We start from the raw sequence: 20,285 nt of genomic DNA on the forward strand, positions 1-20,285 counted from the left end.
CATTGGTCTTGCAAACTTTATATGCCCCAGTACAGGGGAAACACCAGCACCATGAATTGGGAGTGGGTGGGTAGGGGAGCAGGGCGGGGGGGGGGGGGGGGGATAGGGAACTTTTGGGATAGCATTTAAAATGTATATAAAGAAAATATCTATTAATTAATTAAAAAAAAAAGAGTTCTGGACTTTTACCAAAATTAGAAATGTTTGTACTTCTCAAAGGACATCAACAAGTAAACGATGAGGGCGGGTGAAGAGGCAGGTCAGAGGTGAAGAGCATGAGCTGCTCTGCCACAGGAGCCAAGTTCCAGTCCTAGACCCCAAGTAAGGCAGCATACAACTGCCATCAGCTCCAGCACCAAAGGATCCAATGCTCTCTCTTTTTGTTTCTACAAGTGACATTCATTCATGCATATACACAGTTTTTAAAAAAGTAAAAAGAAAAAAAAGATAGCTTAAGAAAAATGAGGGATAATAAGAATCTTTTTAAAAAATTGATAAGAAATTCTGCTAGGATAATATTATTGTATACCGTGTAAAGATTATCTTTGTATTATTCAAATGAGAGAGGCTGGATCTTGGTATTGTTAAGCATTGCCTGCCTTAGCTTTGTTAACAATGTTCTCTGTCACCTTCTGATTGGTTTAAATAAAAAGCCTATGGCTTTTTCTATTTCTAACTAAGCCATGTTAGTTAGAACTTAGATTAGTATCAACAGGATAACTGAGGTACTGGGAATCAATGCCTAGCTTTAAGACCAAAACCTTATAAATAAATATAGTCTCCATGTCATTATTTGGAAACTATGGCAGGCATGGAAAGGCACATGGTTATCCAAAATATATTAAAGAATTTATATAACAAAATAAAAACTTTAAAAAAGAAAGCAAATTTACAGTTGCATGAAGAAGCTAATGGTGATAAAATGTTCCAACATTACTATAGCAAATCAAACCCACAGAGAACTCAGATCTGTAATTTGAGGTGCCCCCACCCCTCAGGTAGGAGGACAGTTCAATGTTGTATTACACCAACTAGGATGCCTACAGTACAAAGATAGAGGAACTGATACACACTTGTGTAAGATCTTTGCCTATGCCCTAGCACAGCCAAGGTGGCTACAGAAGATCAGAAGGTCACCTGCTACAAAATGAGTTTTAGGCCAGAAAGGGAGGCGGAATGGAAGAAGAAAATATAGAGAAATTAAAGCTCTCCCCAATACTACTATTCAGAGTATTTTCCAAAAGGAAAACAGTCTGGCAGCAGCATCTCAGACTTTATATAACACATACCATTATCATGAGACCTAGCAAACTGACAAGTAGGTAACGACACCAGAAGTTTATGGCCACACAAAACCTTTATGAAAATGTGCAACATCATGCACAATAATGAAATATTTCAAGTTTCAATTGATGAGTGGTTAATATTTTTAAAACATATAATACAGCGAGTTAAAAGAGTATTTTTAAAGCGTAATTGACACATGCCACACATAAGTGAATCCAAAAAACCATCATGTTAAATGACAGAAGGCAGTCCTAAAAGACAATGATTCTATTGACATGTGTTCAGAATCTACAGGTAGAAAATAGGACAGGAATGTCCATTGAGATGTGTAAGATTTCCTAAAGAGATGATGAATATATTTCCAATTCTAATTAGTCAATTAACCACATACCTTAAAAAAGGAGTCAATATACGTGATTATAATGAGGTATGGAGGGAGAGACACAATACTGACACCAATCAAGATCCCACATCAGGATTCTGTGTTTTGGTTTTTTAAGAGTATTTTATGTATGAGGGTTTTGCCTGCGTATAAGAAAGTGTGCCATGTGGGTTCACTGCCAGTGGAGACCAGAAGAGGGTATTTGATCTCCTGGAACTGAAGGTAAAGATCGTTGTAAGCTGCCACATGTGTGCTAGGAATTGAACCCAGGTCCTATGCAAGAGAAGTGTTATTAAGCACTGAGCTATCTCTCCAGCCATGGTGTCCTGGGTTCTTTTACAGCAACTGATTAAGTCTAAGAAAGACAAGAACCTCTGTCCTTTGTGCAGCAGGACTTCTAGAACAAAAGAACTGCTATTCCCAATCTCCTAAGGAAGGTGTCTCTACCACCCAGCCCACTAAATTTGTTTCCAGTCCCTAAATGTTCAGAAGTATATTAATTCAATTCCTAGATTTTCTTATTTTCCGGTAAGTTGTTTAGAAGCAAGTATTAAACATAATCTTGCCGTACCCTACCCTGTCTCAACAAATATTAGTATTTCAATTTTTTTTCCCCATCTTATCCTCTCTTGCTGTCCTCCAGACCTGTGTCTTCTCACACTTCTTTATCTGCCAGGAACAGTAAGACCCAAAGCCCCAGACTCTGCTGCAGACAGACCCTCACTCTCACTGGATCGTACGGCTATTCCTCTGACTGCAATGCCGGGCCAATTCCTAGTCCTGAGAGATGGTCTGTGTGACTGAACACAGAGCATATACAAATATATAAATGCATTTATGATTAAACAAGACAGTGCATGTGCACACATGTGTGGTTTCGACCTGAAAGTGATAGCACACTTGACCCTTGCATTCCTGTCCAGCCTTAGTCAAAACCAAATCTTCCCGAGAACATGTGCCTGCTGTATGAAGGGAGGCAGAGGAGGAGCAGGACACATGTAAACAAGGCCACAAGCTGACAACAGTTTTCAGTACAGATTCCTAGGATGACACAGATGGATTTTTACAAAGTAACTTGGCTAACGAAACTAGTTTGCTTCAACTGCCTACCAAGTAAGATGAGACAGTTGCCTTCTTCTTTGCCGTTAAGATGAGGTCAGATGTACAGCAATTAAAAACCTCTAACCTAGGCTTTAGGGGCTCTGTTCCAATACATGAATGCATATGGAGGATTTCATACCGTCTGCCTTCAAGCGTTCTTAAACTGGCCTCTTCCCGTGCAGTCATCCTCTCTCTTCGAGCTGAATTCTGAGAGGCATGAAGGGGATGATTTGGGTGTCCTGGATCACCAGCAGATGCTAATGCAGAACCATAACGTAATTGAGCTTCAGTAGAATCCATAATACTGACCATCCAGTTCCACGTAGGAATAAGCTTTTCTTCTACATAGTTCTATGAAGATCAAACTACAATAGTCAAAACTATCCAAACAAAGCTAATTTTGATATAGTACTAGTATGTCAATACTTAAGCATTTGCAACATCCATTTATATTGAAATTCTCCTAATTGATAGGCAAAACAATAAGTAACTTTTCAATGGATCATACCTGTAAGTTGACTGCATCTTGGTAAGTCAATTTCACAGCTGCTGGAATCTGAGAGTATACTAGGTGATTATACTTAGGGATAAGGCCCATCAAGTCCGAGATTTGTCTGATGACAATGCTGTAAGCCCTGGCTAAACTGCTTGCAGATGTTAAGTAGCTGCTGGCATTGCTAGCTTCCAAAGCAGCTGCTGCCGCTGCAGCACTTGTACTGATGGTGCCGCTCCGGCGTAAATTTGAAGGATCAATATAAATCAAACCTGCAGAACTTGCTATAAGGAGAAAGGACAATTACCATGAGCGTATTTATATAGTTGCTAACTGCTAGTGACATTATATAGGCTTATACAAATCTAAATGGTCAATTAATAATATGTACATGAGCAAAAAAGTATACCTCTCCTATATAAGTTTGGGGGAAGAGAGTGTGAAGGTGGACAAGAAGTTAATATATTATCATCCAGGAATAATTCTGTACTTCATAACCACTACAAAAGGAAGCATCTGGCAATGTGTGCAGACACTTTTAGTTGTTACAAGGAGAGAAGGGAAGAACACAGGGTTGGGAATACTACTGATGTCTACCGGGTAAAGGCAATGGGTGTAAGCCACACCTGACAAAAGACCTCAAAGATAAGAATTACCCAGCCCAAAGCAACAATGCAGAGATTAAGAAGTCTTGATATAGTAATGTTTTTGTACTTCTTCTATTTGATACTCAACAAAAGGCATGTTTATACAACGTTGCTGTCTAGATAAACATGTTGGAGCTCTCCTAAAAATGACAGAGTTTGCAGACTTGCCTGCTGGCGTAGACGTGCTGGACGGAGCTGTGCTCGCTGCTCGCTGATGCTGCGGATTTCGGACAGCCCACTGCATGGAGCGAGGAGCCTGGGCAGCACCATTTGCATGGGAGCTATTCGTTGTCCTTTCTAGTGGCTCATCAAGCATAAAGGTCTCCTGCTCTATGTCATCACTCTGACTGCTACTGCTGTCAGAGTCACTTGAGTCATTTGACTGAGAGTCATCTTCAGAAAAAAAGGCAGGAACACTGCTCGCTCCTAAAGTTTTAATTTTTAAAACCAAAAACACTGTAAATCCATTGATAATTAACTTTACAATGTGCCTCTCAAAATATTATATTCAACTGTGACAGGTAATATATAATACTGTGAAGCCATCATAAAAACATCTCAATTAGAAAAGAACTCTTTTAAATAAACTTTAAAATTAATCCATTACTGAAACAAAAGCTAATAAGAACTGTCACAGAAAAAGAAATAAAATTACATAAAGGTTCTGGCTACCCATCAGACATACAATTATAACAGCTAACCCATAAGGAAACAACATACCTGCTTCTGAGCCAGCAGTGGCTGCGGTGACAACACTTCTGCGCCCACTAGCATTATCTTGGTTACTATGGTTACTTTCACTGTCACTTTCCGTTTCAGCTGCTGCTAACAAATCTAGCTCCATGTCACTTCCTAGAAAAGTAGTGAATGAATAAAAAGGGCAAACGTTTCACCAAATAATCAATGTAGGTGTGACAAGCTGGTCTATCCTACACTTAGTAGGAACTAAGAAGGCCCAGTGGTTAAGACAGTGAAAAGAAATCAGAAAGCCAGGTGCTCTGCAGAAAAAAGTACTGGCTGCTTACCATGGAAAAATTATTCAAGTACTGTAATCAGTAGACTCTTGCAGGACAATTTAGTTCCTGCCCTGCAGAGCCCCAGTGTCTGGGCAGCACCCACATCCACCTACCCTGTTTTCATCTCTTTTTCTTCAAGAAAGAACTTAAAAACTTTTTTTTTTTTAAACTAACACTAACATGTCAAGATAAATAACATTCTAATATTACAGTTCAGTTGCCTGACTTAAGCAGAGCCATAAAGATTATATGTATAATCTTGAGGAGTGCATGGGGATCACCAACACAAAACACTGACTGTAAGCACACAGCCATTAAATCTCGGGAGATTATAGACTGTTTTCCTGTTCTCTACACTCCAAACTTTCCACTGCTGAATTATGACTGACTTCCTTTAGAGGAAAAAAAGTCAGACAGGCTCTTGCTAGGTAGCCCAGACTGGCCTTAGATTTGAAACCCTGCCTCAGCTTCCAAAGTGCTGAATATTTTACCACTGAAGTAGTTTTTAAGAAAACAGATGCCGGCAGGGCGTGGTGGCGCACGCCTTTAATCCCAGCAGAGACAGGAGGATTTCTGAGTTCAGGGCCAGCCTGGTCTACACAGTGAGTTCCAGGAGAGACAGGGCTACACAGAAAAACCCTGTCTCAAAAACCAAAAAATAAAAGAAAAAAGAAAACAGACTGTGTGGGCTAGTGAGACAGTTCAGCACACAGGCAGCAGTAGTACAAGATCTGAAATCAGATCTCATAGAGTGCAAGGGAGACAAAATACTACATTGTTGTTGCATACTTACATTCACAAACACTTATACACACATTAAGTAAATGAATAATGAACTCGGGTCACAGGCTGGACAATGATATCCTTACCCACTGAGCCATCAACCAGCTCCCCATTAGAATGAAAGAAAAGAAGGTGGGCTAGAGATGTAGTTCAACTGGTAGAGAGAGAGAGAGAGAGAGAGAGAGAGAGAGAGAGAGAGAGAGAGAGAGAGTGTGTGTGTGTGTAGCTCTGACTGGATCTTGGCATAATCATGCACACCTGTAGTCCCAGCACTTGGGAAGTGGAAGCAGAGGGGTGAGAAGCTTAAGGCCATGCTCACCTGCACAGTGAGTCTGAGGGAGACCTGGGGTACACAACACCCTGACTCACACAAACAAGGTCCTTTAACAAATACAATTATTTGATGTATGTTTACTTACTTCCTAAACTGTAAAACATACTACAGAGTACTTCAGAAGAAAATGATTCCGTTACTGCAGAGCAAACGAGGCTACTCTCCAGGCACCTGACTCCCCCCTCTCCCACATACCGTCTTCATCATGCTCATCGTGATGTCCCTCAGCCTCAGCATTCTCTTCCCCGTGCTCTTCCTGTTCATCATGATGATCCTCCTCTCCAGCCACGCCTTCCACCACCTCAACCTGAACCCACAATTTTATTTATAGATCATCACAGCACATAATAAACCTGTTTCTACCATTTTTGTCCATAGAATTAGTAAAATAAAATTTTAAAGCTCTCTAAAATAAGGGATTCTAAATTTGTATTATGCTGTTTTAAAATCATTTACTAATGACAATTCATTATGAAAATTTCTATCAGCATATCACATAGTTTGTAATTAGTGTCTAAAAACAGGTTTCAAAATTAGCAGTATAAAACTGTTCTGGGAAATGGGGAAGGGCTGAACTTTCTATACTTTCAAATGCATTGCATTAAACTATTAAAAAAGTCAACAGTGAAACTATCTTTAGTCTTAGTCTTTAGGTAAAAAACAAGTTTATGTGTCCAATTTCCTGGTACTGAATAAATGGAAGATTGCTGACATCACTGTAATATATACAGCCACAAATGAGTATAACTAAAGTGGACAAGATGGCTGGAACACAGGGTAGTTTCAAACTAACACCATCAAGACTGACTTCTAAGTGACTGCTCTTCCCACCAAAGTATGTCACCTGCACTTAAAACAGTTAAAAAATACCTCTTCTACATCTGCTGACACAATATCATCCTGTTCCTCGTCTCGGCCTCTGACGGGCTGTGACTGGCTGATGCGCCTCTGCTGTGGATTCCGAATGATGTAAGATGACTGAGACTGACTGGAGCTGTAAGGAGTCAGGGGGAGAGACCACAGCTGTCATGATGGCTCACACAACACACTGCTCACTGGGATCCTTTTTGCAGCTCAATCCTTACAGTCTTTCTTCCCTCCAGCATCCTCAGATGCCAAGAGTACTGACACCAACATTCACACATTAAAACACAGTTTCTATCCTGCACTTGCTTGTTTCCCACTGACTGGTTAGTGGGTGGACATGGCATAGGGAAAGCACATTTACAAATTATATTTTAGAACAGAGTAACAACCAAAAGCAGAGTGCTCAAAGTTTCACTTCTCTTCAAATTTGACTTAGACATAACCAAAGGCAGGTGCATCCACACAAAAGGAAGCAAACAATCATTAAATTGAGTTTTAAAGAAACCAAAAACTAGAAGCATGATGTTTAACAGCCCTCTGGTCACTTCATTTAAAGATTCAAGAATGAGCTAAAAGACATTAAAATATAAAGCTTTTAGTGTCTTTCTCCTTAACAGGTTTCCTGCGAAATGAGAATCAAAGAAATTATTAGACACAACTAGGGTACAGTGCCTTTGCATAAGCATACAGGTACTTACCTCACAACCAGGGCTTCCCGGATCTGCTAAAACAGATGCATCGTTACAAAGGCAAAGAGGAAGCTGAGAGAAAAATCTTTAGAATTTTTTTAAAAAAAAGAATTTCTTCTTTTTCTTTTTTCCAGACAGGGTTTCTCTGTGTAGCTCTCCTTGGCTGTCCTGACTCACTCTGTAGACATGGCTGGCTGTGAAAACTGAGATCTACCTGCCTCTGTGCCCCAGGCTTGGATTAAAGGCATGCACCACGGGTGAAGGGGGAAGTTCTGATGGGAAGGTCCTATTCTGCAATTGATTCTTGTTTTGTCAGTAAAGAAAGCCAAGGGCCAATTTCTGGGCAGAAAGTTTGGGCAGGATTTCTGGGTCCCAAGAGGAAAAGCAGATTCAAGGAAGGAGAGGGGTTTTTCTGCCATGCTTTGGAAGAAGAACGCAGCAACCATGTGAGGTCTCAGGGGAGCTGGGGCCTGTGGCCACTACTACAGGCAAGTGGTCAGGGCTATTTGACAGGGGCTAGGTTAGGGCAGGTAGAGACAGGACAATAATAACTTGGTAAGGGCAGGCTTTTTCAGGCAGGAGAATCAGCACCCAGCAATCGTGCCAAGAAGGCAAGTAGTGAAGGAATTAACTGTGTGTGTGCCTTCTGTCGGAGGACTCAAGGGAAGCCGGGCAGGGGCTGAAAGCACTAGCCACTTCCTGGAGCAAACGACTTGCAACACATCTGGCTACGTGGCTACTTTTTCATTTAGTAGTGAGGTGTTCCAATTCAGAAAGTTTGTAAGCTTTCTGTTGTTAGTATTTAGTTTTAATCCATGGTGGGCAGGTAAGTACTAAAATATTATATTTACATTAGGTGACAAAATTAGAATTGTGAAAATCATTTCAACTGCTACTCAAAAGCACAGCTTTAATAAGCCAGATAAACCATTTCCATACAAAACATTAACATACCTGCTTGCCTGATCTGATGATGGCCGTGGTGGTAATGGTTCTACTGAAAATAGTTCTTCACTGCCCTGCATGGCATCTATGCTAGTACTGGCCAGGGTAAATGGTGCTGTCGGCCGGGCAGTCCCCATCCTGACGGGAACGATCAGAGACTCTGCCACGTTACACAGCTCTTCTACAGCATAAGGAAGCAGTGCTTGAAACACACGTTTGCATTTTCCAATTGGCTGTGGGATAAAGTTGCTACAGCAGGAAAAAAATAAAAACCTCTAATGATTCTTCTCATACACATACTAGCATTATCACACTACAAATATGTGCAAAAGGTTTGAAATGCCTTACTTTTTCTTTTTGGACGAAGCCATTTCCACACTAAGAATGACAAACACTCTTGCCACAGATCGTAGAAACCTCATTGTCACAGCAATTGCTTCTTCCCGGCGTCCGGGTGTGTACTTGTTTTGGAGTTCTTTTACTAAGGTGCCTAGCAGAGTATCTAAAAGCTTTAAAATTGCAATCATTCTATTAATGCTGAGATAGTTCATATGATGGTTAATGTAGTCTAATATTTTTAAAATATTAATAGTTCCCAATAAAATGTTAAAAATGTTTTTTGTGTGTATATATGAATATTGTGATTTATGTATATATGTGTGAATGTGTATACACACATATATGACGTATGTACATGTGTGCATGTGGAGGTGAGTGAACACCGTGCAGGCGGCAGTCCTCTCCTTCTACCGCGTGGGTCCAGTGACTGAGCTGAGGCTGTTAGGCTCTGGTGGCACCTGTTACTAGCTAAGCCGCCTTGACAGCCCCTGTAACAAAATTTTGAAACAAACTGAACCAAACCATTTACAGGTATACACCTACCTGTACTGATACTGTGTGTCTGATAGCAAATGGATCCCAAATGTATACTAACTTGGCTTTTGTCCCATAGGCCTGTATATACTTATCATGCATGTTTAGAAGGAAATATCAAACATGTAAAATCACAAGTTCACTCATGAAGTACACTTATCGCATATCTGATTTACTACTTTCTAATACTTCCCTGTGCATAATACAAAAAACAGATACCAACTACAAAGAAAACCCAATTTCATGTTATTTTTTAATGGTTTTTATAACAATCTTTATAGCAAAACATGTTCCATTTCATTGAGTAATTGACTAGACTATAATTTAAGATCTACTATGGTTAGATTCACAAAACATTTTATTGTATCCTAACTTTATGCAGTTATTATAAACTACTTAGAACAGGTTTGGAGGGAAGAGGTAAGAGTGGCACCTGACAGTAACAAACTAGCCTGCCGAAAGGACTAAACTCAATGTCCTGTCAGTGCCTAAGGAACATCCATCCACCACTGGGTCCTATTATCTAAATTTTAGTTAAAATTAGAGAAAAACAAATTTAAAAAGGGTTTACACATTTTTTATCAATTTAAGGTTTTTATTTAAAATTCTTCCACAGAAAAGCATCCATGTTAATATACTCCCTTTAACTTAATCCGCAGACGTTATCAGTCTTTTAAGTTTGACCTTTAAAACCATGGGATGCTAAGAACAAATTCACGTATTTAGTGAACTCACCAAAATATCTGCTGTACACTTGACAATAAGGCAATGAGTGAAACAGTCGAGCCGAATCGTGCCGCTCTGCTGGTTGAGGTAGACCTGCTCTTCTGGCAAAAGATGGCCTATCCTGCTGCTGGCACTCAGACTGGAGAGGCAAAGAGAGACAGAATAAATTCTAAAAGACAACATTAGCCCAGGAACTGAGAAAAAATTTTTAAATGTTTTAACAAATACATACGGGTCTTTGTTCTCCTGTGACCCAAACATAATCATAGATCTCAAAGCATTCCAGTCCTGAAGGACGCGCTCTAGGGCAAGCTGGGCAAACCTTGGGGGCTCTAAGTCATGGTCAGGCATATCTGAATCTAAAAAGGAAGAATGTGTCAGACAAAAATAGAATTCAATGCTTTGTACATCAGCAGAACTGCATACTTCACTCACCGTCAGGACTGGCTGTTTTCCTGTTGCGATCCTCCCTGATTCGTGGAGGCCTATACTGACAGTGCTCCACTGTCTGCCTGGCCACCGTCTGCACTAAGAACAGCAAAAGGTGCTCTCCCCTAGAACACAGGGCATGTTGTGAGGGAAGGAGGGAGGAAGAGGGCGGCGGAGGGGGAAGAGAGAGAGGGAGGGGGGAGGGAGGGAAGCAGGGTGGCACCAGCATGTGCTGACCTCTTTCTATCCTAACCATTCTACTTGCCTACTGTTTGGTAGGGTGACCAGATTTGTAGCAGTGAGCAGGCGATAAAGTAGATCAAGACGAGCAGACTTCTGTCCAGCGATCAATGTTTTACACTTACATTTCTCCCAACAATCACAATAAGCTGTTGGTGAAGTCCGCTTGAGTCTGTTAGAAAAAAAAAAAAAAATCACAGAAAAGTTCAAAAAAACTTTAAATTACAGATCTACATTGCAATGAAGACTTATAACTTGATAAAACTAAAAGGAACTCTTATTGATATTTAAATGAAAGGGTAACTGCTATCAGCTACATACAAAAAAATATTATTTAATGGTGCAAAGTTCAGAAAGCAATAGAAAAATTCCTATGAAACCTAACTCTGTAATGTCCTGGGACAGTCACTTCTGTTGTCCTTCCCAGTCTCCAACATACTCTACATGGTCCTCAAATGGGCATTGAGCCAACTCTAACCATGGTAAGCACGTGTTTCCTGTATGTGTCTTATCTGACAGGCCTGTAAATGCTGTCAGAAAATAAAATGCCTGGCTCACCTGTCCTGGCAGTGAGTATTGACTTCAGCTAATAAACACAAAGTGAAACTCAGCATCCAGGAGGAAACTGAGAAGATCGTCTTACCCTTCCTGTGAAGCAGGGCGAGTGAAGGACAGAGGTGCACTTGTGCCAGAGTATGTGTGTAAGTCAGGAGACAATCTGCAAGTCTGGTCTCGCTTCACATCATGTAAACCCAAGGATCAAACTCAGGCTCATCAGGCTCTGCAGCAGGTGCCCTTACCTGCCAATCCTCCTCAAAAATCCCAAATGGAGGATTCTGATGGCCCATTTTCCTATAATCTACAGCAGCTACACATGTACATGTATAACCCAGTGTTCCTGTTGGTAACACTGAGACTCTACAAATGTTAAGCTTGAGTTTTCCTGCCAGCTAGATGACCGTATTACATGAGATTACTGAATCTAACAAATGAGTAAGGCAGAGTCCAGTTTTTCACCGTAACGCATTAAGAGGCCCGGGGGAGAGGGGTGGAGGCACCTAAAACTTGGGCTGTAGAATACACATGACACTACTCTGTAAACATGCTTTAAAACAGCAATCTGACCACTCTAGCAAGATTAACCCGATTCTAGTCACTCACTACAAGTAACGGAATACAAGTGCTTAACAATACTCTACACCAGCCATAGTCCTGTATGTAGGAACTCAACTGTAGAAAGCTTCACTTTCTGAATTATGCTGAAATCAAAGCATAAGTACTTTGTACTGCAATGAAAACCTGAGAGTTTATGGAATTCAGAACAGCGCTGGGACTTACTTGCAATCGTGTCCTTTATGACAAACCCTTGCACATTCTGTACAACAACAAAGCGACTCCAGTAAACCACAAGTCCGACATTCAAAAATGTCCTGGAATTGAAAAGGTCACTTTTGAGAGAGTAATCACGTGTATAACTCATCGATACCAAGGTGCTGGGAAGTGGGTGTGGTGTACACACAGTTGACAATGTAAAAGGATGAAAACCAAATAGACTGAGTGCATCCAAAGTAACCTCACCTCACTCAGAGACAGACTGGTTACACAGCCTGGGTCAGAGCCTGCCATCTATGCAGACCACATTCTCATAGTTGCTATGGTGAATCGAGGAATGAATGGCCATTTGTTTTTTGTTTTGTTTTGCCATCCTTATGTAGGGCTCAAATCAAAATTAATTCTTTGGATAATTTTAAAGGTTAAAAGTAAAAAACAAACAAACAAACAAACAAACAAAAACCAGCAGACATGTTTACACACTTTCACCTCATGTCCAAGGCGGGGAAAGGGAATCCTGAAACCAGTCCAGATCCAGGGAGCGTTTGGGTCATTTACCTGGTTAATGTGCTCTGCTCCAGTCCAGGTAAAGCTGCAGGTGTCGTTGCAACATAAGACATACAAAGGGGAGTCGTCAGGGTTGGTACCTGACGGGCAAACCATTCCCATGAACACATCTTCCTCCTTTTCACTTGCAGAAACTTCAGCTAAAATATTAAAAACACAGAAATTCATTCATCTATCAAGAAAAGATTTAATCACAACCACAACTGAAGAACATATACTTAGCATAAACTAGAAATCACTATATACTAATTAGAATTTTTTTGTTAGTTAAGTCTGGCTGGAGACGGCTCATCCACAATACCTAACACTCACATTTCCAGAGATCTAATGCATACTTCCTTTCTTCACAGGCATCAGGCCCACACATCCAGCACAGAAATACAGAAATGCAATACCTATACACTTGAAAGAAAATCATTTGCTTTTCTTAAATTTCAAAAGCTGTGCTGGAGGGATGGCTCAGTGGTTAAGAGCACTGACTGCTCTCCCAGAGGTCCTTGAGTTCAATTCCCATGGTGGCTCACAGCCATCTATAATGCCCTCTTCTGGTGTGTATGAAGATAGCAATGATGCACTCACATAAAATAAAGAAATAATTAAAGAAAAAAAATTTTGAAAGCCAATGTGTTAAGAAAATCCAACCAATGCTGGAACAAAACAGGCAAAGCAGAACAACACTATAACTGTGTGTGACGACAACTAGCTCCTGCAGTTTTTAGCCCTGGGTCCAACAGTGAAGACCCAAGCTATAGCCGGATCTGAAAGTGCACACCTATAATCCCAGCACACTGGAAGAAGTGGCAAATTAGACTCTAAATTAGAGTTTAGTCTGTACTATACAGTGAAGCAGTCTGAAAAATACTAAGACTCAATCAAGCCTGTTTCACTTAGTAAGTTATAGACCAGATCACAATATATTAACACCAGTGTTTGGAAAAGGATAATTTATCTTTTAAGAATTCAATGCCAAGCCAGGCGTGGTGGTGCACTCCTTTAATCCCAACACTCAGGAGGCAGAGGCAGGCGGATTTCTGAGTTCGAGGCCAGCCTGATCTACAAAGTGAGTTCCAGGACAGCCAGGGCTACACAGAGAACCCCTGTCTTGGGGAAAAAAAAAAAAAAAAGAATTGGATGCCAGAAATAATATTGCTTCAACTCCTGCTCTGACAGTCTGCTATTGTTACATACCTTTACCATAGCCATCGGGCAACAGTGTATTACTTGTATGAAGATTCTACACTATGACGTATAAACACGGTATTTTCATTTTTTTTAAAGTCCAAACTCTATACCAATTACTTTTTTGATAAAACGTTAGAAATATATGTGAAAAGCATTAACAAAATTTTAGACATATAAAACTACCTTGACAGAGTCTTAATGATATCATTTATATACACAGATCTAGTTTGAATAATTCCAGTGGTAGGTATAAACAAAATCCATTCAAATTTTAAAATGAGAAACTTCCTTAGGCCTTGCTCTACATTCATACCTTTGGCAATCTTCTGGGCTGTTTCTAGAATGGTGATTGCAGCAGGATAAGCCCGGCCACTTACAGCTGACATAAACGGGGTCATTCCTCTTGCATCCCTAATGAGAAGAGATTATACGTGAGGATCTTATCTTCTAGATGAGGTGTGGAGGCAGAGAGGCAGAGAGGCAGAGAGGCAGAGGCAGGCAGATCTCTGTGACTAGCCAACCTGGTCTACAGAATTCCAAGCCAGCCAAGGCTACACAGTAGGACATAGTCTCAAAACAAACAAACCCATAGATGTTACCTTCCTATTTTACTGAAAAAGATGATAATCATTCATGATAATCATTCTACTTAGGTCTGTCTGCATCACAGAAAGCCTACTGTGTGATCCTCTAGGGAAACAAGCTTAATCGTAGCCTACTGAGGAGGTCCCTTCTGCCTCAGTCTCCTAAGTGCTTGGATGATGGCCAGGCCAACATCATTCTGTGTTTTTCTTCCACAGAAAAACATGCACACCGAGTCAACTAATATGAAAGTTGGTCTCTATTCATTCAGGGTGTGTTCTCTAATGCTGACCTTTCACTGAAGAAAATTTACTAACAGAGGAAATATAATCCTGATGCTTTAAATTCATATAAACAGTGTTTTAGTAGCAGAGGAATAATATTGATAGATTCTAATGTTTTTTAATGCGTCACAGGATCAATTTAAACAGTAAGTTATGCCTCTTACTTGGCAGAAAGAAGCTCTCGTAGATAAGGCTGCAGAACAGCACTGTCGCATAGTAATTTTAATATGAAATGTGCGTTTGCCTTTCGATCCTTGGATTCTACTACAGATGGCTCTGTGGAAGGACCTGTAATAAAGCAGAATCATTTAATACCAAGTTAAGCAAGAGAGAGTTCTGCAAACCTATCAGATATGTATTAAGTTGAAAGAACAATATCCATGAAGATAAAATTAACTTATTAGAAAATTTTGAAGCATATTAACGTATTTTGTAAATTTCAAGTGATTTCTTAATGTAAATATGCAAACATTCCACTGTAATGCATATAAAATATAGAAGAGGATGTACAGGTTTTTAGCAACCAAAAAATCTGAGACAAAAGAACGAAAATTTACTTAGAGTCCTATATCAGGTGTGTTATTTTTAATTCAAGAAGCCCAAGCAGACATATAGTCCAGTCTTACCTGGAATGGCGGAGGTGCTGGGTCCTTGGCCACTGCCAGTCGCTGCCGTGGTAAGAGATCCCACAGCGGGGGCCAGGATAAAATCAATATCACCATCTTTCGGTAAACAGAACAGCAGGATGCATATCATTATGGGCGCATACCCCTAACCATTTTCTTAACAGGCCTTACGGATTTTCTCCATAAACCAATGGTCAAATCCAACAAAAGGTTAAGTGGGAATTTCTTTTCAAGGCTATAGGAGGAATCCACTGGGTGAATCACTCATTTATTTTGATGTATTACCAATCAAGAGGCAGTCTAGCCTTTTAAAAGTACAGAAATAAATTATGTCAAGAGTAAGTTCTAAAAAAACAAACTCTGAAAGCCAATTTTTCAACTAATCCAGTTGTAGTGTTTACCATACTACATTCACAAGTTTTTAAGCATTTTACAAAATGTTCAGCTTTTTTCCTTTCACAACCTTGCCTTTTTATTAAACACTGAATAAAACAAGAAGAGCTCTTACCAGGATCCATTGAAGGAGGGTCAGGAACCCAGCTAGGGGGAGCTATGGGGGGTGAAACTGGATCCTGGTGGTCACTGGATGAAGCTCCAGCCTCATGTCTACCCAAACCAGCTGCTCTCAATGATCGTCTCATCATTTCCCGTAATCTCAAACTAGAAGGACATGGACAAAATTGAAACTCATTACCGTGGCTCACCTAACAGGAGGCATGTATATAGAAGTTCTCATCTGAGAAGGTCAAAGACTGGTCTACAAGCAAACACTCCAGGCAAGGGAATGAAAGGCAAATGCCAAGTCTATAGCTCACAGAATGAGTCAGTAGAGGACAGAGATGAAGCTAGGGAGTCTAGCATCCAGTGCATTACAGTAGCTCCCTAAAGACTTAAGCAAAGGAAACAAAAGTCTCAGTGAAGAAGAATTAGAAATAGTCTTTTGTGCATTTAGGATAAAGGAACAGCTAGACATTAGAAGTGTTTCAGTCCTATTTCCTAAAAATTAAGTTTAGTAACGAATATCAATAAAACTACTGATTAGTACAAAATGGTATTAGTCTAAATCCCTTTTCTGTAACTCAAAAGCAATTAAACTAATATCCACATGAGCAATTTTAAAACCAAGAACAGTTTAAGTGTTTTAATACCCAGAAGTCCCCCAAAACCAAAAACAACAAAACAAAACCAAAAGCCTCAATAGCATAATTCACATCTTCAAGAAATTAAACTAAAAGTGTTACTACCTGGGGCTTGATTTGGTTATTTTTCCTTCTGTTATGTAAAAAGAACACTGCATAGCTGGTTTACACCACTAAAACGATTACAACCTCATTGTGGGACCTGGTGCCTTCCTACACAAAAGCCTGTACTGTACCTGAATAAAAGCTTCCAACAGCCACGCAGACACGCTTAGGAATAATAGAAATTAAAAGAGCCAAATCCCTTCATTGAGCCACACTTTTTAAAACTTCTAAATAAAAACTCAATTGTCAGGGCAAGATAACACATAGGGACTTCTGTTTACCATGCAGCCATAATCCCAAAGACATGACTTCTAGTGTGAGATCTGACACTTTGAGATGAGAACATAAATGACCCTAAGTGATTGTTAATGTTTGAGTCTCCAACTGTAAGAACTATTTAATCTCTGAGTAAATGTTTTTCCACATCAACCTAGTATTGCTTTTGTAAGATAGAAAGGGCACGTCCAATTCTTTTATAAGATGCTATTTCCAGAAATGCAGTTTTTAGAAGCTTATTTGTGCTATACTTTTTTGAATAAACACTGAAAGATCCCACAAAGTAAATTTTAATGTCTCAAATATATTACTTATTATAATATTCACTCCTATAAATATAAATAATAAACAATTCCCCCTCACCAATTTAGAAATTAAATTAGTGATTAAAAGTTTTTGTAAGACAGAAGAGAGCAGAGTGGCATGACTATTTCAGTCAACGTCACTTCTCTGTTTAAAGTCATCACTCCAGAGAAAAAAAGCCGCTTTCTTTCTTCCCCCTGACAGAATCCCCCAGTGACTGTACACTGTGAAGATGGGGAAAAGGCAGTAAGAACCTGAGAATAGACGTGTGCCTGGGGCTTCAAGGAGCATGCTCATTCCAAGTACACAGTGAGGTGCCTACTGGGTAGGAAATATACAGGAAGTGACTGTAAAGGCAAGTCAGGCATGAGGTAACACAGGCAGTGGCAAGCTAGAGGTATATATACATGGTCATCTAAAGGCATTCAGATCTTTAAAAAATTAACACTACATAGGCCAAAGAAAACACGTGTGGGGTATTCTCCAACAGCTAGCTTAGAGTACATTAAAAAGGAAGAAAGGAAACTGAGAGCACAGTCTCATCTTGAACTTGCAAACTCCCAGCTTTGTTGTTGTGATGTAGTCAATTCAATATTAATGAGGGGTCATTCTTTGTCATGTTTTTAAATTGTCCTTAACCTTTTTCTTCATTAGGTCTTGGGAACATTTTTAAGTATATTGCCCAGCTCCTCACACAGATTCTTAAAAAAATAAAAAAACAAAAAGAAAAAGAAAATTCATCTTCAAGATGCTGTACACAATTCATGGATTCACCTGGATCCTCAGCCACTGAGGACAGCACTGAGGACAGCACTGAGGACAGCGAGGCCACCGTGGCTGCTAAGATTCAGAGTTTTGACATTTCTTCACAGAGGCTTGCCCGGAGTCATCATGTGTTCTGACAATATGGAAGAATTCAAGGATGGTGTAATTTCCTCTTTGTAAGCACGTTATGTCCATGCTACAGAAGCCTTAGAATCCAGTCATGTTCAAATATACCACTGTGACAAAAAAGTGAAGGTCATGTGTCTTCCAGATTAACAATCGCTAGAGTATACACACCTGCAATCAGATGCATCAACCAAGCTTTCCACTAAATCTGCCCTTTGAACTCAGGAACTATTGAGTCACATCATAGCATCATCAGAAGTCATTACAGTATTCCATTCAACAGTGAAACTGCATCAGCTCTGAGCTCACAGCTCAGGAATCCCAGCCTGCATACTCATCAGGGGGCATCGCCTAGAAAATCCATTGTAGGCTAGTGGAGGGTCTCACTTCAGTGAAGCAGTCTGTGGACTTCCTACTGCCCGGCGAGATGAATAGCCTCCTGTGCTGCCATCGGTTCAGCCGGCAGCCCTGAGTTTGCACTGGGTAAGAGCACTGCAGTGGAATCTTCGGCAAATCCCTCAAAGGAGCTTATTACTCTGCAAACTTATCTCCGTGAGCAACTCTTCGCCCACGCTTGAAGCTCCTTTTAGTCTTTGCCTTCAAAATAATCCTTATATGAAAAAAGATGGCAGTATTGGCATTGAACCAACCATACCAGAGTCCAAAGTGATTGGCACCTGCAATTTCCCTGAGGAAATGAAATACCTGAAACAATTCAGACTAATTTCTTCATGAAGAATTTAAGTTGTTTTCCATTTTGAAGTCAACACTTTGCTTAATGTGTTTCTAAATAAATAAGCTGATAATAATTTCCATTCTGTGTAGTATACATAAAGTTTCTGTGCTATTTAAAATTATAATTTGATCATCCACAGGATTTTTTTAAATGTTCCTTTTGGATCTTTTTGAGCTCAGGAACCTATCAACCTGGTAGCCTTCCTAATGCCAATTTAAGAAGAAAAAAAAAAAACCAACAGCACTTTGAAAGGGAAAGATGAGGTTCTGCAGAAAAGAGGCAAATAGAACTGGATGTGAAGCAGCTCACCACCTGTCACAGGACCACGCAGGCATCAGTGCTTCACCAGCCACAGGTCAGTAACCAGCAACTCTGACTTCAATAGCTCAAATTTGTCTTTCCTACAGAAAACTACTGAACTCTTTACTTATCACGTAGTCAAATACCTAACAATTTTAAATAAGTTATTAAATAGCTTATATGAAGGACTATCCATCCAACAGCTCAGAAAACCTAGAAAATTTTAAAATCAAGCATTCAAAATACACACCAGCCTTTCATTTCTTCCCCGGCCATTAAGACATCTGAGGAATGGACCTAAAGAAAACAACTACCTAAGAAGAATAGTAAGTTCAGAAAAGATGAAGTCTGAGCTGTGTTTTCAAATGATCCTGCTTATCAAGTGTGAGCGATCCTAGTGTTCAGAGCTGAACTCTAATTAGTCAGGCATTGTCCCAGTGTAATTGGAAGGAGCCAAAAACAAAACAAAAGAGAACCCACCAATTCATGCACATGACAGTAAGAGACACACTGCTTTCTGTACTTGGACTTTTTTCCTCCAATTAAAGTTTCCTTGTAAAAATCATATTACCTTCGAGTACTTGATGATCCAGCCCGATTACCTGGGCCGTTACTTGAAACAACTGATATTGCATTTGCAATGGCCTCCACAGCAGAAAGCCTTTCTGCAAATGTATTTCTTTCTGAGCGCTCAGCTTCTGAAACATAAGAAAGACATTTAGAATTAACCTTTGGAAACAACTGACAGCCCACACCACGGCATGCAAGCTGGCCAGGAAATACGAAGTCCTGTGTGCTAGCTAGCGCTTCAAGTAACAAAGTAACCATGCTCTTAACACCATCAAGGATGTGAGAGATTAAACCAGGTCCTTTACTCAGTTTCTTTACTCTGCCTTATTTCAACAACATATAAACTTTAGTGGACTTAATTTTTGTTATTAAGTAACTTTTACTATTAAGTAAAAATAAAGACTCAATCACTAGTGTATCAGTCTCAGTTTATACGCTACCTATAAACAAACCCTACTGATTTTGTGACATTAAAAATGAAACCCATGAAGACCAAAATGTGGACACTGTGCCCCTTCTTAGAATTGGGAACAAAACACCCAGGGAAGGAGTTACAGAGACAAAGTTCGTAGCTGTGATG

The 20,285-nt window shown here is 40.0% G+C and overlaps 1 protein-coding gene across 3 annotated transcripts in view; it reads right to left on the bottom strand.

Annotated features, from left to right (window-relative positions):
* Ubr5 (ubiquitin protein ligase E3 component n-recognin 5) overlaps nt 1-20,285 on the bottom strand; it is a 115,504-nt gene that overhangs the window by 26,552 nt on the left and 68,667 nt on the right. For all 3 annotated transcript variants that reach the window (XM_021183495.1, XM_021183493.1, XM_021183494.2), the window contains exons 22-40: nt 19,707-19,833; nt 15,894-16,045; nt 15,386-15,481; nt 14,924-15,047; nt 14,207-14,304; nt 12,703-12,851; nt 12,151-12,242; nt 10,838-10,984; nt 10,579-10,697; nt 10,376-10,502; nt 10,153-10,282; nt 8,893-9,053; nt 8,554-8,793; nt 6,914-7,037; nt 6,239-6,350; nt 4,631-4,762; nt 4,079-4,336; nt 3,279-3,547; nt 2,910-3,121 (exon numbers count right to left, since the gene is read on the bottom strand). In XM_021183495.1, coding sequence (XP_021039154.1) covers nt 2,910-3,121; nt 3,279-3,547; nt 4,079-4,336; nt 4,631-4,762; nt 6,239-6,350; nt 6,914-7,037; nt 8,554-8,793; nt 8,893-9,053; nt 10,153-10,282; nt 10,376-10,502; nt 10,579-10,697; nt 10,838-10,984; nt 12,151-12,242; nt 12,703-12,851; nt 14,207-14,304; nt 14,924-15,047; nt 15,386-15,481; nt 15,894-16,045; nt 19,707-19,833 — 2,869 coding nt within the window. The remainder of the gene's footprint in view (nt 1-2,909; nt 3,122-3,278; nt 3,548-4,078; nt 4,337-4,630; nt 4,763-6,238; nt 6,351-6,913; nt 7,038-8,553; nt 8,794-8,892; nt 9,054-10,152; nt 10,283-10,375; nt 10,503-10,578; nt 10,698-10,837; nt 10,985-12,150; nt 12,243-12,702; nt 12,852-14,206; nt 14,305-14,923; nt 15,048-15,385; nt 15,482-15,893; nt 16,046-19,706; nt 19,834-20,285) is intronic.

Source organism: Mus caroli, chromosome 15, assembly GCF_900094665.2.
Source record: "Mus caroli chromosome 15, CAROLI_EIJ_v1.1, whole genome shotgun sequence".
In the NCBI taxonomy this organism is placed as follows: domain Eukaryota; kingdom Metazoa; phylum Chordata; class Mammalia; order Rodentia; family Muridae; genus Mus; species Mus caroli.